Source organism: Fundulus heteroclitus, chromosome 2, assembly GCF_011125445.2.
Source record: "Fundulus heteroclitus isolate FHET01 chromosome 2, MU-UCD_Fhet_4.1, whole genome shotgun sequence".
Lineage (NCBI taxonomy): Eukaryota > Metazoa > Chordata > Actinopteri > Cyprinodontiformes > Fundulidae > Fundulus > Fundulus heteroclitus.
In genome coordinates this window covers 34,761,584-34,784,539 of record NC_046362.1, presented here as the reverse complement: position 1 = coordinate 34,784,539, position 22,956 = coordinate 34,761,584, and the positions used below count along the sequence as shown (strand labels likewise).

Genomic DNA, 22,956 nt, shown 5'->3' with positions numbered 1-22,956 from the left:
TGAGAATCAATACGTTCCAAGCTGCTCAATTACATTTCAGTCAGGTCGAGTAACAGCCTGCAGATGAACAGATGTGGTTATCTAAGTAATGAGGCTTTCCTCAATTCCCGAGGGACAGCTTAACCACGTTGTGGAAAAGCAACGATGCAACAGTTTGTTTACAAGTCACCTTTCATGCAAATTCAATTCAATTCAATTCAATTTTATTTATATAGCGCCAGTTCATGAAACATATCATCTCAAGGCTTTTTACAAAATCAAATTCCATCAGATCCTCCAGGTTGGTCAGAAAGTTTCCTCTCTAAGGAAACCCAGCAGGTTGCATCAAGTCTCTCCAAGCAGCATTCACTCCTCCTGAAAGAGCGTAGAGCCACAGTGGACAGTCGTCTGCATTGTTGATGGCTTTGCAGCAATCCCTCATACTGAGCATGCATGAAGCGACAGTGGAGAGGAAAACTCCCCTTTAACAGGGAGGAGAACCTCCAGCAGAACCAGAACCAGGCTCAGTGTGAACGCTCATCTGCCTCCACCCACTGGGGGTTAACAAAAAGGTAAAAGCTGAAATGACGACAAACAATGCAAATTGGAGAGCATTAGGAGAATTCAGCAGAGTGAGAGAAATAGACCCTGATGTCCTCCAGCAGCCTAAGCCTATAGCAGCATAACTTTAGAGGTAGCTCAGGGTAACATGAGCCACTCTAACTAGAAGCTTTGTCAAAAAGGAAAGTTTTAAGATTATTCTTAAAAGTAGACGGGGTGTCTGCCTCACGGACCAAAACTGGGAGTTGGTTCCACAGGAGAGGAGCCTGATAGCTAAAGGATCTGCCTCCCATTCTACTTTTAGAGACTCTAGGAACCACCAGCAGACCTGCAGTCTGAGAGCGAAGTGCTCTGTTAGGAACATATGGGGTAATCAGAGCTCTGATATATGATGGAGTTTGAGTATTAAGGGCTTTATACGTGAGAAGAAGAAATCAAGTGCAAAAATATTAAGCCCAAAAGAACGTAACAGCAGGCTAGCTCTAGGGACGAAACACAGCTAAACAGACAGGCTCTTAAGCAGTTTCCAGGTTGAAAGATCACACATTCTGTTATCTGCAGTAAAATCCCGGACAATAGCTGCGTCTTGGAGAGAAACGGAGTTCAACCCAGAGACGAAGTCAGCTGGATCATCTATAAGATCCGCCGATCTGCTCCCCAGAATGTTGTCACAGCTAAACAGAATTTCAGATGTTGCTACTATGAAGAGAAAAAACAGAGAGAACATAAAGATAAAAGGTAAAAAATCAACAAATAATGCATAATTGGAGAGTAGTAAGAGAATGTAGCAGAATGAGGGAAAGTGGTATGCCCCCCAGCAGCCTAAGCCTACAGCAGCATAACTACAGAGAAAGTTCAGGATAACCTGGGCAGCTCTAACGAGAAGCTTAGTCGATGCTGCGGCACTTTCTACTCTCCAAAATGTGTCCTAGATATTAGTCTCTCTAACATTCTCCCGTCAGCAGCTCATTCCCACGACGGCACCACGTCCCAATCTCTAAAACCGTGAAACATTTCTCCTTTTATAGACTAAACAGGACTGCCTGAGCCAAAATAAGTGCACGCTGCCTCATTCTGCAAACATCTGCAGACTTTCTGCAGTTTGTTCACAGAGCCGCCGTCTCCAACGGCTCCGGTGGCATGAAAAAGGTCCTGCTGAGACTTGAAGAAAGATTTTTTTTTAGACATTTGTGCACATGAAGCTGCACTGCATGACTTTTTTTTCTGTTAAAACATCTAAGACGAGGATTTTTTCTTTGCAGAATGAAGGAAACAGGCGCGGTCTCGCTGTGGGGGAGATCTCTGTGGACGCAAACATCTTTGCCCGGTTGTCGGGTTTGACTGTTGCATATTCATATAGAGACAGACGAGGGGGTCAACCCTTAAACTCGGTTAGCCTTCGGCTAAACAAACGGCAACAAAAGAAGGAATTCCTCTCTGTCAGAGTCTAGACCACACATAGGCCCGTTTGCACAAAGCAGCGAGAGCTTTTGTTGAACATTTCAGCCCGGATCTTCTTACCATGAAGTCCAGACAGCATTGGGCTTTGAAGCGTCACGTAAGAGACGCAGCGGCAGAAAAAGACACCTTTGTGAGGGAGTCTCCTTCAACAATTGCTGCTAAAAGTGTTCAGATTCATCAGCGTCCATTTGCAACTCCTCACCCAGTCTTATGTTGCCTGTAGTCTTTGCCTTGGCTCATAATATTCTTGTTAAAATTCACTAAAAGGGTCTAGAAGCTTGGAATGATTGTCCGACATGAGACTGAAATGACAAGTTTGAATCTTTTTCACAAAATGAAAAACAGGTTAACAGCTGTTATTAATGCAAAAAAACACTAATACACAAAACAATGGTTAGCAGGAAATGCGTGATTAACTGGACCGCTCTGCGATAAAAAAAAAAAAAAATGTTTTTTTTAAGTTAGAACTGATTTTTAATGTCATGAATCTTTTTTTACACGAGTAGGGAAAAAAAAAAGCGTCTGGGTTGAGTTGCAATGGTTCTGTCTTCTGGTGGCCGTTCACATTGTACCTGGTTCTGCTGGAGGTTTCTTCATGTTAAAAGGGGGGATTTTCCTCTCCACTGTCGCCACGTGCATGCCACGAGGGATTGCTGCAAAGTCAACGACACAATGCCAGTGACTGTCCACCGTGGCTCCATCGCTCATCCAGCAGGAGGGAACGCTGCAGGTCAATGCAACCTGCTGGGTTTCCTTAGACAGAAAACATTTTATTCTGGACGATCAAGTCGACTGAACTGGCTTTGTAAAGTCCCTTAAGATGACGCGTGTCATGAATTGGTGCTATATGAACAAATAGAAATTAACTGGAGGTGTAAATGTCCGTTGGGGAGGGTAGCCATGTTCCAACAACCCGCTGCGTCTTCCTTCTGTTCCCCTGAGAACAGCAGGAGGCTCTCTGTCACCGACCTGTAGACAATCAGTACGTCAACACACTTTTTATAGCCATAAAACTCCCTTTTGGAACATTTCTGGTTGAATATTTGACCCCCATTCGTGGCAGTATTGGCAGTTTCCAAGCCCAGACCTGCTTCTTAATTACAGTCAACAGGGTGGAGGACAGGTTTGAAGGACTTGGTCCTCTTTTATTGCACGATCTGCTTTGTCCCAGTATGACTGGAGGAGAAACTGATCCTGAGCATGATGCTGCCACCACCAAGCTTGTGCAGTTGTAGTTTTCTTATGTCTGGCTTATTTAAAGGGATGTTTCCTGTCATTGAGGCCAAACAACTCCATCTTAAATATTTCAGGTCAAACAAACTTTAATACCTGACGAAAATCACCTAATTACAAAGAGCAGTTTTCAAATAATTTATTAAGAGGGGAGCAATTAAAACCAACTTTTGTGTAAAAATATGGATCTACCCCCCTTTACTGAAGCAATATTGATATTAATTGTAATTAAACAGTTTTAGTTTAGATTTTCATGCCACACCTTCAATAGTACCTGTCTGACAACATGAAGTAGGCCAAGTATCACAAGAAGCATTTAGCCTGTATTTAAAGCAGGCGTCTCCAACCTTTTTTTAAACTTAGAGCTACTTCATTGGCGTTGTGCCATACGAAAGGCTACCAGTGCTGACATTTGAGTTCACCTTAACTTTATGTAAAATAAACATATTTTTCAAGCTTTTTTTTAATAGATGTCATTTTTTCAATCTATATAAATGCAAGTGTGAATAAACAGGAAGAGTAACGGAATAAAATAAAGTTTTAGATGCAGCTCAGTGGCCGTCAGCTCATCCAGGTAAGAATGCCTTTCATTTGCTGCAGGAGGTTTTATATCGATCAGCTTTCTATTCCTACCAGCCAGTTGGACGGTCGGAGATTATTAATGGTCGCTCTGAAACCAGATTATTTAAAATAATTTTCAACTTTCTACTGTGTAGAAATATGTTAGAGACAATCCACCAGCAGAAGGTAACTTAGAATACATTTTGGTTTAATCAGGGGTCACGATCGTTCCAAAGGGGATCAAAACCAAAATAAATGGAAATATAGAGCAACACAATGTAAGTGAAAATTTTATGTAAGTGAATTAGAGTAGAAATCCCATTTAAGCCTTTTTATGACCAATTATGCCCACAGCCAAGGCTATAAATGGTTTCTTTACAGCAGGGGTGTCCAAACTTTACGGCTTGAGGGCCGAAATTGTCGAGTCTAAAAATCACTCATGGGCCATAGAATTAATACAAATAAATGACATAACCATAATATATATATTTTTTAACTTGTGCTACAAAATATGAAATTTTTTTTAAACAAATTCCAATCAGATTTTAATGCACCAACGTCTACGTTTGATTAAAAGTCAGACAGATGCGGTCCTGTTTACTGTTAAATTAAAAATAATGTAAAAAAGTGTGGTTCTTAAAAGGCAAATGTTTTCTTTTGTACCCAACATTCAATTATATTTGAACTAATTGAATATTTGAATTCAGTTATATTAAGTACAAATAATACGTTTCCATCTGTCAAACCTTTTTTTGAAATGCAGTCTGAGGGGGCCGCACAAAACCAGTACAGGGGCCACAAATGGCCCCCGGGCCGCACATTGGACACCCCTGCTTTACAGGTATGAATTGACCCGGATCTGCACGCTGAAGGAGAAGCTGATGCAGAACTTCCCGGCTTCAGCCCGGTTGGTTCTGCTCTTCAAAAGTTCTCCCAAAGTTCTACGGCAGGACGACAATCTTCTTCTCCAGCTTCTGCCCGGGGAAGATGAACCTCCTCATCACGTCGTCGAGCTCCTCCAGAGCCAGCTGCGCGTGGAGCACCGCCACCTCGTCCGGGTCTGAGCGCACCACCCACTTCAGGGCCCTGTACAGGTCCAGGAGGACGTCCTGGAGAACCTGCAGGAGAATGACGGACCGGGTTACACAAACTGGATATGATACACGAGTTTGAACAGGTTCCAACGGTCAGAGGAACGTCTCCGTTGTTTCAGTCGGGGAAGAAAATCTCCAGAATTCATCCATCATCTCTGACCTCACACAGTCCAGCTTTTCCCACACCGCTCCGTGTTATTAGCTCATATAGCTGCTTCTGCCCCCATCCAGCTGCTCCACTAATGACAGGACTTGGAAGGTTTCAGGTGCCACTGCACACCTGAGCAGGTACACAGCGCTCAGGACCAAGGAGGGCAGACCGGAGGCTACCAAACATCAAACCTTTCAGCTCTCAGAAGGCCTCAGGCGCCGCGGGGAAACCAGGTGAAGCTTCTGACCCCGGGGCAGGAGAATAAAAAAAAAACAAAACACAAACACACCTGAGAGACCACCAGGTTGGAAAATTACAAGCCGTGGCGCTTTAAGAGGCATCCGTTAAGTGGAGGAGCTGCTTTGTTAGGACCTGACAAACAGAACAAACGGCTCAGTTTCACCTGCGGGTCAGGAGGGTTTTCTCCTAAAGCACGAAGCCCAGGATCAGCTCGGGTCAAAGTTTAGTTCAGAAAGTCATCTGCACTGCAAAAATGGATCTAAAAATAAGAAAACATTTCTTAAAATTAGTGTTTTATCCTAGATTTGAGCAGGTAAATAAGATTATCTGCCAATGGAATGAGTATTTCTACCCCTAAAATAAGATAATTAGATATACTGCACTTGAAATAAGATGGAGATGAATTGTTCTTATTTCAAGTGCAAAAATCTTATTCCATTGGCAGATCATCTCATTTACCTGCTCGAACCAAGGACAGATACACTTATTTCAAGACAATATTACTTATTTTTAGTTCCGTTTTTGCAGTGTGGGGATTTCAACATGTTGGTGATCAGAAGCACTTTGTTATACGACCTTCCACATTTCATTTCTTGAATTTATTTTATTGAAATTTTAAGCCAGACCAACAAAAAGTAGTTTCTAATTGTGGCGTATAAAGAAAACCAGACAAGGCTGTCAAAGATTTTTACAGATAAAGTGTTGCGTGCCTCTGTATTCAGTACTACTGAAGTCACATCTCTTTTTTTCTCCTCCAGCTTTGCAGACTGAAACTTGTATTCTTTGTAAAATGGCTCCAGCTCGGTCAGACTGGATGGAGAGTGTCTCTGAACATCTGGTAGTTTTTTAGCCTTGCCACAGATTCTCAGTTGGATTTGTTTTTGGACTTTGACTAGGCCACTCTAAAACGTCTGCATGTTCAGGCATGTTGTCCTGCAGGAGGGTGAACCTCCGCCTCAGTCTCACGTCTTTTACTGATTTCCTTCCAGTATTTAGCTCCTCCCATCAGATTCCCTACAGCATGATGCTGCCACCGCCATGCTTCACTGTGAGGTGACGTGAAGGGCTGGTTTCCTGCCACACAGAGCATTTTGCACGTAGAAAATGTTTTATTTAGGTCTCCTCCATGACTTTTAGTAAACAGCAAACTTCTTGGCCTTCTTTCAACAACTGGTTCTCCAAAGATCCAACCTATGGGTAGGATCTTTGGTGAATCTGATTCACTGACTTTTTAATCGTTAAATGCTTTTTTTCCCCCCAAAATATAAATATAACAAACATCTTCCCTGAAAAAACAGATCTAAAAATAAGTAAAATGTTCTTAAAGTTAGTGTATTTGTCCTTGATTTGTGCAGGTAAATAAGATTATCTGTCAATGGAATGAGTATTTTGACCCCTAATATAAGATAATTAAACATGCTGCACTTGAAATAAGATGATGGAGTTGAGTTATTCCTATTTTAAGTGCAAAATCTTATTCCATTGGCAAATAATCTTATTTACCTGCTCAAATCAAGGACAAATGCACTAATTTTAAGAACATTTTACTTATTTTAAGTTCCGTTTTTGCAGTGTTGAACAATCTACAAAATATGACAACAGCAGTGGTAGTATTACTTGTTCAAGTCAAAATAAAATACAAACGCCTCTCACAGTATTAGTTTCTGTGCAACTAGTCATATTTCGTACTTAACCTCTTTATATTGAGAATTAAGTTTAAATGCTTTTAAGTTGAAATTGAGAGAACATTGTTTTTTTTTTTTAATCTACCTGTCATTTAGTCTAATGCATCTCTGTTCAATGTGTAACTTTGCTGCCTCTTGGCCAGGACTCCCTTGAAAAAGAGGTTTTTAATCTCAATAGGATTTTTTTTCCTGGTTAAATAAAAATATATAGCAGCAATAAAGTGACTTGGTTTGACTAGATTTTATCTAAGAGGCATTAGAGTGAAAGGGTGTTTAAGCTTTTCTGATGGTAACATTGTGAAGTTTGTGCATGAACCCCAGCTCTGGGTCTGCGCTGCTGGCGTCTCCTGGGCAGAGGCGCTGTTACCTGGGTGGTTTTATCGCTGAGGCCTCGGAGCAGCTGAGCGACGACGTGGACAGCAGCTCTCCTCACCTCGGCCTCCTTCTCCGTTTTGATCAGAGCCGTCAGACAGGAGCTCAGCTGCACAAAAAAGCACAACGGCAGGACACCTTTGATTATTCCCGGCAGGTACGTCATCAGAAAGAGGGGATGCTCAGCCTGAAAAACAGAAGAGATCCTGACAACCAAAAAAAAACTTAATTTACATCAATGCAGCTCAGGAGCTGAAACCTTCTCAGTGATGGGAAATAAGCTGCTGATTAATTTAAGAAACAGAGAGTTAGAAAATGCTTTGGTGATTCCCTCCTTCTCCCAGCAGCAGACTTTCAAACCTCGATGGTTGTGTGGAAACGATCTGGAGCAGCAGAACCTTCTGGTGGCGACACGTTTATTTGAGTCTGCAGTGATTCCTGCAGGATCTACACTGCAAAAACGGAACTAAAAATAAGTAAAATGTTCTTAAAATTAGTGTATTTTTCCTTGATTTGAGCAGGTAAAAACAGATGATCTGCCAATGGAATAAGATTTCTGCACTTAAAATAGGAACAACTCATCTCCATCATCTTATTTCAAGTGCAGTATATCTAATTATCTTATTTTAGGGGTCAAAATACTCATTCCATTGGCAGATAATCTTATTTACCTGCTCAAATCTAGGACAAAAACACAAATTTTAAGAACATTTTACTTATTTTTAGATCCGTTTTTGCAGTGTATGAGAAACCCTTCAGCGCTGATATATGAGAGGAGTTAACAGAACACTGTAAAAAGGGAACTAAAAGTAAAATGCTCTTGAAATGAGTTTACTTCTCCTTGATTTGAGCAGGTAAATAAGGTTATCTGCCAACGGAATAAGTATGTTTACCCCTACAATAAGATAATTAGACATCCCGCACTTGAAATAAGATGATGGAGATGAGTTGTTCCTGTTTTAAGTGCAAAAATCTTATTCCATTGGCAGATCATCTTATTTACCTGCTCAAATCAAAAACAAACGCACTCATTTTAAGAAAAGTTGACTTACTTTTAGTTCCTTTTTGCAGTGAACGCTATGAATCCTACAGCAGTGGGAGACACACCGGGTGAAAGCACAACTAGAGCTAATAGAATAACGTGAAAAGGTTTAATATTAAGTGGAACTCATTATATAGACTCTATTTCGAGCCTTTATTTCTTGTAATTTATCCGGTGATATTTTTTTTATGGCTTACAAATAATGAAAACACGAAATTGAGTCTCTGAGAAAACAAAAATATTACAATAGATCAGTTAAAAAAATACTTTTAAAAACAGAAATGTAAGGAATTTCTGGAATATGAAATGAAAATTGGATCCGTCTGTGCGTGGCGGTTCTTCAGCCTCCGTCCACTCCTGCTGAAGCTCCCCCAGATTCTTCAACTGATTTTTCTCGACGATCCTCTCAAGGGTGCATTTATCCCTGTTGCTGGCAACCATTTCTGATTTTTTCCTTCCACTTAACTTTCTGTGAACGTATTCCATTTTTTTGAGACACTCAATTTTGGGTTTTCATCGTCTAAAAGCAGAAATATCAAAATGACAAGAAATACTAGACTAGACTAGAAATATTCCCCTCAATGCAAAAACTGAACTAAAAATAAGTAAAACTCTCATGAAATTAGTTTATAGATATTCAGGCAGATAATCTTATTTATCTGCTCAAATCAAGGACGAATACACTAATTTCAAGAATATTTTACTCACTTTTAGCTCCCTTTTTTCAGTGCTCTGTATATAATGGATCTATATACACTGCAAAAACGAAACTAAAAATAAGTAAGATTTTCTGAAAATTAGTGTATCTGTCCTTGATTTGAGCAGGTAAATAAGATTATCTGCTAATAGAATAAGATTTTTAAAATAGGAACAATTCATCTCCATCATCTTATTTCAAGTGCAGGATGTCTAATTATCTTAATTTAGGGGTCAAAATACTCATTCCATTGGCAGATGATCTTATTTACCTGCTCAAATCAAGGACAAAAACACTAATTTTAAGAACATTTTGCTTATTTTTAGATCCGTTTTTGCAGTGTAATGCATGAGCTTGATTTTCTGAAATATTTCTAGCAGGTCTTGTAGACAAAAGACAAACAAACCTCTGCTACGGTGTGTAAACTGGACACGTTGAGATTAAACTGAGAACAAAAGTAAAATCGAGAGTTTCAGAATATTTCACAGGGTCAGAATCTGAACATCCTGTGGGAAAATCTGCAGAAACAAAAGCGATGAAACTGAAACTGAGATTGTAGAAGCTGTACACTGCAAAAAGGGAATTAAAATTAAGTAAATTTTTCTTGAAATTAGTGCATTTTTTCTTGATTTGAGCAGGTAAATATGATTATTTGCCAATGGAATAAGATTTTTGCACTTGAAGTAGGAAAAATTCATCTCCATCATCATTTTTCAAGTGCAGAATATCTAATTATCTTATTTTTGGGGTAGAACTACTAATCCCATTGGCAAATAGTCTTATTTACCTGCTCAAATCAATGAAAATTATACAAATTTCTAGAATTTTTTTTTTTACTTTTAGTTCCCTTTTTGCAGTGTAGTCGGGTAAAGTCCGACCTCCTGGGAGCTGTGGGTGGCGTTCCTGGTGCTCCAAACAGGGCAGGGGTTCCTCGCTCCTTTCACCAAAGTCCCATCATTTCCAGGAAGAGAAAAAAAAAATAAATCAGGTAATATTTTCTGTCAGCTGCAGCTCGGCACCACCAACTCACTAACAGAACTGAACCGGATCGATTGATGCATCGGTCTGGGATCCAGCCGACATGGGCTCCACACGCAGCGCCTGTCAGGTCGCAGGTTCATGAATGAGCGTCCTGTTGGTCCGGCTCACACTGAGGCCCATTCACGGAGCCGCCGGCAGCGCCGGAGCCGCAGACCTCTGCAGCCGCCTGCAATAGACATGCGAGGCCGTCGATGGTGGATCTGCGGCGAGAACATGTGTTTGGAGCTTACACGCTGCGCAAAGGTCTTTTTATATCATCTGAGATGTCTCTAATCTGCCGTTTTTACTGGGAGTTTCCCTGCTAGCTCAGTGGCCCTTCTGGGTCACAACTTAACAAGTGGGGTCTTGAGATGCTCCTCAGAAAATTAAACTAAATAGCAGAAATGCTGATGATGGTACAACATTCTTTAATGGGTTAAAAATTACAATTGGGGGAAAAAAAAGAAATACTGGTTCTTGGGAGTAGGTTGTAATAACCTTGTTGGGCTGAATCACTCAAATTGTTTGGCTCACAAACTTACAGGTGTTACAAAGGTAACTTAGCTGCCAAAATAAATAAATAAATCAAGAGCTCCTATTTTCATTCTAACAACAGGATTTCATATCTTTCCCCTTAAAGAACACGTGTCAAACTCATGGCCCGCAGGTCAAATTCGGCAATTTATCCGGCCCTCAAGAGCCAAAAAAGGCATATCAAGTCATAAAGTAGAGGCATATATTATATTAAATTGTATAAAAACTGAGCCTCCTGTAGCAAATGTTGATTTTTTTTATTGTGTAGTAACAGCATCCTGCCACTAGGTGTCAGTTTTCCCACAACACATTAAAACAATCTAAAAATATCCAAAAAGAGAAAACGTGGCACAGAATGATGAGTTTAAAGTGTAACTCACCCCAATATCAACTTTGTTTTTAAAGATTAACTGTATAAACTGGGCGTAAGATGCTACGTTTATGTAACTGTGACATATTTTACATTTTTATGTGAACTGAAATGAAATTATGAAATCAAAAGTGCCATCTATACATGTGCAACCGCCTCTTTTAATGACTTCATGAAGCCAAAGTGTCCTGATATAGAAATGAGTTTGACAGCCCTGCATTAAAGCTTCTGCCTCTGATCTTTGTTTCCTCCTCAGATCTAATGCTGCTTCTTTCCTCCCTGCACGGATCAAAGCGGATCTCGCTCAGATCCAAGCTTTCTCTCAGAATAATTTTCCATGTTGGAATAGACGTGGGTAGTTTCAGATCCATCTGCAGCGAGGTCCAAGTTGACGGGCCAGAGGAGGTTCTGGTGGTTCTGACTGAAGGAAACAAAGCAGTGAGAGCGAAGACTGTTTCTGGACTGTCTAAGAAGTGACATGGAGGATAAATAAAGCAGCAAGAGTCCAAGGATTTATAGATGAAATGCATGCGTCTACAGTGGTGGACCCAGGAACATAAACTAGTGACGGGTGAGAGATTTACGCCCTGTAATGAACCATAAAGCTCCACGATAGAGAGGTGGAGGATGCATGTGTATGAACATCACAGTAATCTAACAGACGCAGGAGGTTACAGAATATTTCCTGCTCTCAAAGAAAAGAAAAGCAAGATCTACACGACCAGTCAAAGGTTTGGACTCACCTCTGTCGTTCATTGGCTTTTTTTTTTTCTCATGACTTTCTACATTATAGCAGATTCATGGTAAAGACGTCAAAACCATGATTCAGAAGTATCTAGAATACACAAAATTGCAAAAACATCTTGTATATTTTAGCTTTTTACGAATACCCCTTTGTTTTGATTATTGCTTTGGTCACTCTTGGCCTTTGAATCAACGAGCTTCATGAGCTTAATCACCTGAAATGGTTTTCCAACCGTCTTCAAGGAGTTCCCAGAGGTGGTAATAAAAATAAAGACAGCCAAATGAGAAAGCGACTTCAAACTTTTGACTGGTAGAGTATTTCTGAAGAATTTAATTTAATTTCTTTATTTGTCCCAAAGGGGGGAAATCCCGTTTCAGTGCAGCTCATCAAGAAAGACAAACATGAGCAGAGAGGAGACTGAGGCGCTGCCTTTCCACAGAGTAGAGAAAAAAAATACATTAGGGGGGAAAACATGCCCGTTTCACGCAGAAAAACGTGAGTTTGATGTCTTAACTTATTTAAAACATGCTCAATATGAAAGCTCCTTTGCCAAGGTACGTCTAAACAAACTATTGGTGGAGCTGTCATTGTTTTCACTGAAGCTCCTCTTTGGTAGCAAACAGCATGATTTTTGTTTTTCAGCATTTAAGTCTCGTCTCAGATGACAAGCCTGCTAATGTGGCACAAATATAAATAATGTAGTATATTGTATGCATTATCAATAATAATAATAATAATAATAATAATAATAATAATAATAATAATAATAATAATAAACAGACTTTCCAATGAAATATGCATCTAACCCGTCCCTCAGGGAGCATTCAGGGACTCAGGATCTTGCTCAGGGACCCAGAGTGGCAGTCTGTGGGAGTGGAACCAGGAACCTTGCAGCCTCTCCAGGACGTTAGCGCCCGGCTCATTGACCACTAACCCCCCCCCCCCAATGCATTATAAAAGGTACGTTCACATGAAAGCTATTTTTTCACGTCGGTCTCTTGATATTTCTCCTCTCTTTCCTAAAAGATTCCCGCTGACGGCGCATTTCCCGCCAGCTTCAAAGCGTCGTCAAAGAGGAGGAGCGTCCCTCTAAATAAGTAACAAACATTTTGCTGCTTAAATAAATCAACGACGACCCTTAAAGAGACACAAATTGACAAAAGTTCTGATTGCTTTGCTCTAGTTGCCCAATCTGCGCCGCTCCTGAACGCACCTTTACGTGGGGATAGTCGCTGGTGTTCGGTGTGCACTGCAAAAAGGGAACTAAAACTAAGTGAAATTTTTTGGAGATTAGTGTATTTTTCCTTGATTAGAGCAGGTAAATAAGACTATTTGCCAATGAAATAAGATTTTTGCACTTAAAATAGAAACAATCCATCTCCATCCTGTTATTTCAAGTGCAGGATGTCTAATTATCTTATTTTAGGGGTAAAAATACTCATTCTATTGGCAAATAGTCTTATTTAGCTCCTCAAATCAAGGAAAAATACACTCATTTGAAGAAATTATCGCTTACTTTTAATTCCCTTTTTGCAGTGTGAACGCACATTAAGAACATCCAAAGACGTTCTAAATCCATTAAGCTTGTGTTAGCCGTTCCTGGGGTTCTCACCTCTTGTGCCAGCGGTCCCAGAGAATAGTCCAGCCTCTGGCAGAGCTCCCCCAGGTTGGACAGGCTGCTGGCCCGGACACTCTGGTCCGAATCCCTGGTTCCCCGCAGGAAGACGCTGACCAGAGGACGGCCTAGATGGGGCGTCAGTTCCCCTGGAGGAAGAACAGAGACACGGATTATAAACCCGATCGTTAACGAGGTTCTGCAGACCCTCCTCTGTGGAAACAGAGGAGAGATCAACCAGACAGACGGACTGGACCGAATGTTCTGCTGCCGCTGTTGTTTAAGTCTGATGAGTCCATGTGGTTCTGAAGATGGAAAAGCTTCCTGTTTCAGATCAACCCTTAAAAACAGGAAAAGGTCCTAAACCGGTTTCATTAGACGCCGGACAAACCTTGGATAAATTCTGGACTTTTAATCCGTTAATTATTAGCATCTTAAGGTTAGTTTTCCCCCCAATTATTCCTAGAATCTTAGTAGTGGGTCAGAATAAGTTGTCCTTGTCTGTTTAATGGGACGGCACGGGTTTAGCAGCAAGAAAGTCCTGGGTTCGAATCCCGGCCAGATTCTCTTTGCTTTCTCCAGATGTGCTGGTGAAGATTCTCAGTCATCCAGGTCATGATCATTCCAAAAAACGTAAAAAACAAACAAAACAAATGGACTTTTTTTTTTCCGAAGTTTGAAGACTGCTGCTTGTCGGGACTTTGGTCAAAAATGTCCTATATAAAAAAAGGAACCAGTTGATTGCTTCAATCTGTATAATATGATTGAATTTGACTTTGTAAAGTGCCTTGAGAAGACATATTTCATGAATTGGCGCTATATAAATAAAATTTAATTGAAGACGTTTCACTTCCCATCCAGAAAGCTTTCCTAATTCAAAATGTCTGGAGTAGTATGGAGTTGCAAGCTTTGTACTACTGCCAAACAAAGGCCTTGTAATGGCTTAGATAACATGCAAATTAAACCGAAACAGGTCCACCCCTTAGTAATGGGGAGTCGTTAATTTCGTTTAATTTGCAAGCCAAAAATGACCCTAATGACTCCCCATTACTTAAGGTGTGGACCTGTTTCAGTTAAATTTGCATGTTATCTAAGCCATTAAAAGGCATTTGTTTGGCAGTACTATAAAGTTTATAACTCCACACTACTCCAGACATTTTGAATTGGGAAAGCTTCCTCCAGATTTTCTCTGGGTGATCCCGTCTTCCTCCCGCCACTAAAACATGACTGCTAGCTTAATTTCCTTACTCTGAATTTCCCTTAGCTATGCCTGTGTGTGAATGTATCCCGGTTATCTGCTCTGTTGGCGTCTGTGGACTTTCAAAATAAAGCTAATTTGAAATAAGACCAGCTCTGTGATGACGTATTTAGGTTCCAGATTCCTAACAGGATGTATATATGCGGACGATTCATCAGCGGCGCTGCGTGGCTCAGCAGAAGAGCCGCTGGATCACCTATAAACTCTAACCGCTGGTTTGATTCCCGTCGGCGGTCCTTTTACTGCATCATCCTCTTTCTTCTCTCTCCTTCTTCCTGTCAAGCTGCCGGATGGAGAACGGCCACTGGTGCAACAAGATCCTTTAAAAAAGAAGCTTCATCTGCACCTTTCAACGTCTCTCTTTTTCCTGCTTTATTAAATTCATGTTGTTGATCCATTTTCCAGCTTTTTTTGTGTCAGCCGTGCTGGAGCGCGAACATGCTGAGGTTTATTTCTGTGTTTCTGGTTTTTGCTCGCTGCTCCCTAATCGCCTCACAAGCTTCAGCCAGAGGAGATGCAGTGAAAAGCTCCTGTTTCTGCACTCTTATTTTTCTGTTTTTTTTTCTGTTTTTTTTTACTCTGTTCTGGTTCGCCGTGCCAGATTGCCATCGTGTCTCTTCTCTGGGACAATCAGGGTGTTTATATCTCTGCCGGGAGACTGGATGGAGCTTCAGTTTCGCCTCTCAGACAGCTGCTGTGTTCGACTAGAGCGTCCCGACTGGCCAAAATGTGTCTTTTTGGCCGAGCTGTGATTTTTTAAATAATGGAGGTTGTCTTAAGCGACTCGCCAGGCTGCCTGGAGGTCCAGCGAGTGAATGTCTGGCCCAGTTTGCTCTCCATGTTTGCTCCCAGCTGCTGGCTGCACAGTCCTGTGAACTCTGACCATAAAGGCTTTGCACTGAGGAACGTAATCGAATCAATCTGAAGACTAGAGAGAAATATCTGGTCTAGTTTTAGCCTCAGTAACGACGGTTCTGTGCTCAGTTTGTGTTTCTTAAGACAACGGCCCGTCGGGTCTCGCTGCCACCGGCCCGTCAGCCGGCCGCCGCCTCTGGCTCGGCTGGGAGCTGCTTGGCAGAAGCAGCTGCAGCCGACTCTGTTCTTTGTGCCGCTCACCAACACAGCTGGTTCCACAGCTGGCAGCAGGAATAGACCCGTTTCTCAGCATGGCTGCCACCTCTAAATAACCGTCCATCAGCCTCTTACGGGACGTTTAGTGGCAGGAACCTCTACATAAAGTCAGAGGGGCAGAGAAACGGTGTCTGAAGGGCGACCCGGGGCCATTTGAGCAGTTACCGTCAAAGCGAGGACAAACGGATTCATCAACAGTTTCTCTACATCAACAGCTGCCAGAATATAAAAAGGTAGATTAAATCAGTATAATTGTGCTTTCATTTTATCTTTTAAATGAAACGGTTCTATTATTTTCTATTATTACAACAAATTTTCTGTTGCCCAGATAGATTTGTTTGTATTTCACTGTACTCATGACAATGACAATAAAAGATATTTAGTCAAATTTGCGATGCTTGGATGCACTGCAAAAACAGACTAAACTAACATAAAAATAAGTTAAAATTTTCTTGAAATTAGTTTATTTGTAGTTTATTTGAGCAGTGAATAAGATAATCTGCCAATGGAATAAGATTTTTGCACTTAAAATAGGAAGAACTCATCTCCATCAACTTATTTCAAGTGCATTATATCTAATTATCTTATTTTAGGGGTAAAAGTACTATTTCTGTTGGCAGATAATCTTATTTACCTGCTCAAATCAAGGACAAATACACTAATTTCAAGAAAATTTTACTTATTTTTGGTTCTGTTTTTGCAGTGTGTACTGTATGTCTTATTAAAAACAAAATAACACCAGCATTGATCTGATGATGGGATCTCTCCGCACTCTTGTTTCTTTCTGACCTCAGCAGACCTGACTGTGAAACTCATGAAGTTTACAGATCAGATCATTGGTCTCGTAACTTCTCATCAGAGCGAACAGAAGTCAGATGTGGGGTTCCCCAAGGTTCAATCCTGGGACCCCTTCTGTTCAATATCTATATGCTCCCTCTAGCTGAGGTTATAACAAGAAACAAGATTAGTTACCATAACTACGCAGATGATACTCAGCTCTACATTATGATGTCACCAGGTGACTCTGAACCATCCATGCACTGAACGGATGCTTAGAACAAATCAATGCATGGAGGTGCCGAAACTTTCTAACCTGAGTCCGCCAGATGGATTTGCTCCGCATATCCATCTGGAAACCTTCCGTTGAAGCAATTTTGGGAAGGGGCGAAAATACTGGTTAGCTGATTGACCTATGTTGGTGATAGACGGGCCAAATAAACCAATCAGATCAACGAAGCATATGACGTACTAACAGCGACAACGAAAACACAACCACAAGCTCTTGCTGAAACCAGTCGGGAGAAGAGCAAAAACATCTTTTCCTCTGAGAAAAGCCTCCAGAGCAGTGTTTTGCTCTTCTTTCAGTGAAGAAATATTCTGTAATTCCGATAAAACTTGCTCGATAGCCACGCTAACGCTAGTTTCATCGGCTGAAGCCGCCATGTTCTTTAGACTGAACTGTCGCGCTTCCCGTTGCGTCACACCTCAACCCGCCTCAAAGCCAACGCTGATTGGACGTTCGTTTGGTGAACTGCTCCAAATTTTCTTTAACGGAGAGTAGCCAGACTGATCTGCGAGTGAAACCTTGAAAGCTCGCGAGATCAGGATGGTCTCACGAGGCTAGAAACTTTCTCCATCTGAACAGAAACAAAACTGAAGTTATTATCTGTGGAAATGTAGTATTACTTGTTTGTGAACATAATTAACGCCAAATTTAAGATGATTCTGAACATGTTAAGTCCAGCTTTATTAGCCATGTTTTGTTTTCTGCTTAAATGTTAAGATCATATATGAGGTACGAAAAAAAACAGCAACATCCAGTGACTATTTACTCAAAAACAAACTTGGGCGCACCCATTTATCAAACTTTGCTGAATAAAGGGAAGATTTTCAAATAAAAATGTTTGTATTTTGTTGCGCAACAGCCTTGCCTTTTTTTTCCCCTGTTGAGAAACGACAGGGCAGGAGTCACAGTTAAAATTCTAAAATAAAATGTCTGTGGGTTCATTACAGACAAATCCTGCTAGATGGGACAACAGCACCATCTGCTGTTTGCAGTCAGTAGGACAAGCAGCAAGGGATTCTGGGTAGTCCTCAGAACAACGGTTTCACAGCATTAAGAGAGAGAACAGTAAAAGTTACATATCGACCCGTTTGGTTGAAGTTATGTTGGGATGGGAGCGGGCGCTACAGAGAAAGTTTGGGATCCACTAGCGTAACACATAAAATCCCAACAAAATACGTTGTTAAATAAAATGTGTAAAAGTGAAAGGGGTGTGAATAGTAGGCAAGATGTCTGAGTTTTTCTCCTGAATGACCTCGTCTCAGATGAGATGAAGCCCAACGATAGCTAGGCATGTGAACTTAGTGTAGCAATGTTCATAAATCAAGCAGTTTTACTGTCTTTTAAAACTAGTCAGACAATAAAGGTAGTTTATAGAGAGGTGACAATAAAATCCTGTTTGACTGAGACTGAGCTGCCCGTCTGATGCTCACCCATCGCTCTGCTCGCCCGCATCAGGACCTCTCCCACCTTCAGCCGGGTCTCCAGGGAGCGCTCCTTGTTGGACGAAGGCAGCGACGGGCCGTGTTGGAAATCCTTCAGGAGCCTCTGGAGGATCCGACCCGGATAGGAGTCGGCCAGAACAGCCAGACCTGAAAACAGGTTTGGACTCGGTGAATCAGGACCGCTATGACTGCGGTAATCACCTGCAGCCGAGCTGAGACGTTACCTTGGATGGCCGACAGGTAGACGAAAGCGTCCTCGTGTTCCAGGTTCTCCAGGAAGAGCTGGGCAGATCACAGCGAGAAAGTGAATTATGCACGGCCCGACTGCGGCTCAGCCGGTCCACAGATGTTACAAACGGACATCAGAGGGAATAAAACACAGACGGGGGAAAGATCTGAGGAGAGCCGGACTGTGTGGAGAACCCAGGAACCAAACCGGAGACAGAAAAATCAATACTGGGGGTTTCTGCAGCATCAGCAGGAGCTCGAATTAAAAGGGAATCCTAAATAAGGGGCATCTTTTCCTGACAATACGGCCTTAACAAGCCCCCAGGGGAGCAGCGCCGCCCCACTGAGGAAGACGTTGGACTGGCTCATCCATTATAAATGTCCCAGGAGACGAAGATGAAACGAGAAACCTGCTGCTGCTCGGATCACAAAGCCAAGGAAAACTCCTGAATCTAGGAAAAAATATCCTGGAAAACTCCTGGAAATTTCCCCGTTTCAGGTGATGAAGCCGTAGACGCCGGTTACAAAAGGCAGGTTGAAACGTGTCTGTGAATTCACAACCTCAGGTTTCTATAATTAAATCACTTAAACTGAAGGAAGAAAACTAAACCATCCCAGTTTAGCTGCATCAGTAAAGCATCTAATCGGATCGCTCCAGCAGAATACGGCGCTGACGAGCTTAAAATTACCCACGATTCCCCGACTCTCTGTGAGCTTTAGCGTCTCGCACATCTGGCTCATGTAACGGGCCAGATGTGTTATTTCCATGCACAGCAGTTCTGCTACGACATCCAACCCAGAGTTGCCTCCCAGGTGATCAACCATTGATATGATTGCAGTGAAGGTCATCTGTGCAGATGGAGCCACTGGGAAACAATCATTTTTTTAATGTTTTGATATATAAAGAATAATATATATTCTTTTTCTGGGTTTTTAAAGCATCAGTGGCTATGTACAACCTACCTTTTTCAAAGTAGGCTGACAGGAAATGGGGTTTGAGAGAGAGTGGGGGAAGAGGACTAAGGCCTCCATACGTGGATGGTGCTCACTACCCCTGCACGATCGCAGCAAACGCCCCAAACAAACATTTTTAGTGCAGTTGTAAAATAAACTTCCACACTGCGAAAAGGGAACTAAAAGCAAGTAAAATTTTCTTGAAATGTTTGTATTTTTCCTTGATCTGAGGAGGTAAATAAGACTATTTGCCAATGGAATAAGATTTTTGCACTTAAAATAAGAACAGTTCATCTCCATCATCTTATTTTAAAAAGTGTAGGATATCTAATTATCTTAATTTTGGGCTAGAAATACTTGTTCCATTGGCAAATAGTCTTATTTAACTGCTCAAATCTATTAAAAATATACTAATTTCAAGAAAAATTTACTTACTTTAGTTCCTTTTTTTGCAGTGCATATAGTAATAATTTTAGGTTCTAACGATTTTATTGATCGCATTTGGCTTTTTATTTGTTAGTCTGGGATTCTTCTTTGATGGAAAATGGGATTTCTATGCCAAGCAGGTGAACCCCTTAAACCAAATTAGACACCACAGCTCAGCGTTCCTGCCGTCGGCTCCGTAGAGCCGTTCAGCCTGGGATCAATACGATAAAGAAGAAGCTGATGAATAATGCAAGCGCCAGACAGTCAGAACGTGCCAGCGGGAGGAGCGGGCAAAAATTCAACAGGCAAAAAGAAGAAGAAAAAAAAAAAAAACACAGACGAGGTGGATTTCCCCCTCTGGGTCTGGGTTCAGTCTTTGCCTCAAGCAGAGAAGTTTAAGCTTTTTGATGTCTTGGTCACTGATGATGGGAAGATGGAACGATGGAAAAGAGCTGATTAAGCGCTCCGTCTGCGCTACAACGCTCAGCGATGGTCATGAGGTCTGGATCACAACCGAAAGAACAAGATCCTGTTGTATCAAATAAAGTTTTGCGCAGGGCGTTTAAAAATGTTCCGGTGGCCAAACACGTACATTTTTTACGAGTATGCAGGGTTTTATGTACAAGAGCCAGTTTGCAAGAGCTGAAGTATAAAAACTAAAAACATTCTTGAAATTAGTGTATTTTTCCTTAATTTGAGCAGGTACATAAGCTTAACTGTCAATGGAATGAGCATTTTTACCCCTAAAATACATTAAAAAGATATGCTACACCTGAAATAAGATGACATAAGATGAGTTGTTCCTATTTTAAGTGTAAAAATCTTTTTCCACTGGCAGATCTTTTAAACTTGCTGCTCAAATCCAGCACAAAAACACTCATTTCAAGAACATTTTACTTCATTTTAGTTTTCACAGTCTAATGGCAGTGGATTATAGTTTGACTGTGCTCTCTGTTAAGCTCAACTAAATCCTTCACTGCAAAAAGGGATCTAAAAATAAGTAAAATGTTCTTCAAATGTGTGTTTTTATCCCTGATTTGAGCAGTTAAATAAGATTATCTGCCAATGGAATGAGTATTTTGAGCCCTAAAATAAGAATTAGATATAATGCACTTGAAATAAGATGATGGAGATGAGTTGTTCCTATTTTAAGTGCAAAAATCTTATTCTATTGGCAAATAGTCTTATTGACCTGCTCAAATCAAGGAAAAATACACACATTTGAAGAACATTTTACTTATTTTTAGTTCCGTTTTTGCCGTGTTTAACCTAAACTGTGACTGAGTAAAAACGGTAAAAGTCCAGCTTCCTGTGAGCCGTTTAAACCGTGAATTTGCACTGCAAAAATGGATCTAAAAATAAGCAAAATGTTCTTAAACATAGTATTTTTGTCCTTGATTTGAGCAGGTAAATAAGATCATCTGCCAATGGAATGAGTATTTTGACCCCTAAATTAAGATAATTAGACATCCTGCACTTGAAATAAGATGATTGAGATGAATTGTTCCTATTTTAAGTGCAAAAATCTTATTCTGTTGGCATATCATCTTATTTACCTGCTCAAATCAAGGACAGATACACACATTTTAAGAAAATTTTACTTATTTTTAGTTTCGTTTTTGCAGTGTGTGTCTCCGGTGGAAGTGTGGCTCCAACCAGGGCGGGGTTTTCTCGCTCCTCTCACCGGAGTCCAGCGATAAATCAGATAAGTCTGAATAGTTGCTGCTGCAGCACACTTCTCCCTGCTGAATTACACGTTTGGCTTTTCTCTGGGTCTTCCCATCAGTGCAGGAGAAAGATCAAACCCAATAACGTGACGTAAACTGAAGAGGAACAACCGTCGGGAACCAAACAACCGGCGGAGGAGGTTCAAAACCCTAAAGATGGCGAGGTAATAGGGCTGAACAATTAATCACATTTTCAATATAATCGCGATTTAAAAAAACGCAATTTCCAAATCGCAGAGTCCATTAGGTGTTGGTAAAATGTTTAAAGTGAGTTTGCCTCCACATGGAAGGGAAGACAGTTGCAGCAGTGAGATAATCTAACTTTATTACTTGTTTTAGAGTTTATATAATCATACAAAGCCTTAAGTACTGGTCAATCAGTTTAATACATAGACTTGCTTCTTGGTTGCACTTTATGTTCAACAAGGATTGATGTCCAAATCAACTAAAGCTGTTCTCTTGAACAATATTCTGATTAATAGAAACATTAAAAGTTCTTGTTTTAAATAGTCCTTGTTTACAAACGTCTTTATTTAGAGGCCATTTTTGTTGCTTGTGGTTAACGCAGAGAAAAGTCAAAATTGCAATTTTGGTTGAAATATATTGTAGGCAGAACGCAATCATTTCTGCTCTGAGTTTAGATGCTGTGGGTCTTTTAGCAACTAATCTGCACAGAGAGGAAACAAAATGATTTGTTGTTTGTATATATTTAAAAAGACATGATAAATTAAACTTGGAAAAAAAAAAAATGCATTAAATCGCAATATTAAGAAAAAAATCGCAATTAGATTATTTTCCAAAATCGTTCAGCCCTACGAGGTAAGCAGCGTGCCTCCTTGCTAACAGCTTGCTATAAATCTGTGAGACGACCACCAACCGTGAGGACCTTCTCCTGAGCCTGGACGGCCTCTGGGTCTCTGCGCCGCACCCTCTGGGTCAGGACCCTCAGGGCGAAGGCCCGGGTGGGCACGTCCGGGTCACACGCCTCCAGCAGCCAATCAGAGAAGGGCTTGTCGTTTGGATCAGGGCCACCGGCGCTGGTCCTCCCCCCCCCTCCTGTGGGACAGGGTTGCTGTGGGGAGCTGCTGCCGGTGCTGGCAGGCGTCTGCCGGTTGTTTCCTTTACTCTCAGGCTCCCTGGAGCCCCGAGCGGCCGCCGCACCTGCAAGATCGTCAGGACGGCAGGCGCCACGGGTGGCGATGACGGCTCTCAGGTTGGACGCCAGCTCCTGGACGACGGCGTCGGGGTGCCGCTGAGAGAGCGCCTCCAGAGGCGGGAGCAGCCTGGACATGCAGGAGTAGTCCTCTGCGCTGACCTGTGGGGGTCAAAGGGAAGTTTGCAGCTTCGTTGGATTCCCTGCAGAG

The 22,956-nt window shown here is 41.4% G+C and overlaps 1 protein-coding gene across 2 annotated transcripts in view; it reads right to left on the bottom strand.

Annotated features, from left to right (window-relative positions):
- Positions 1-3,986: 3,986 nt before the first annotated feature.
- Positions 3,987-22,956, bottom strand: part of tango6 (transport and golgi organization 6 homolog (Drosophila)) — a 34,060-nt gene continuing 15,090 nt past the window's right edge. Inside the window, exons 13-18 of one of the 2 annotated variants that reach the window (XM_012852328.3) lie at positions 22,470-22,907; positions 18,482-18,539; positions 18,246-18,404; positions 13,358-13,509; positions 7,333-7,446; positions 3,987-4,913 (exon numbers count right to left, since the gene is read on the bottom strand). In XM_012852328.3, the coding sequence (XP_012707782.2) occupies positions 4,737-4,913; positions 7,333-7,446; positions 13,358-13,509; positions 18,246-18,404; positions 18,482-18,539; positions 22,470-22,907 (1,098 nt within the window). In that variant the 3' untranslated portion in view covers positions 3,987-4,736. The remainder of the gene's footprint in view (positions 4,914-7,332; positions 7,447-13,357; positions 13,510-18,245; positions 18,405-18,481; positions 18,540-22,469; positions 22,908-22,956) is intronic. The other variant, XM_036125862.1, reaches the window with a different exon arrangement.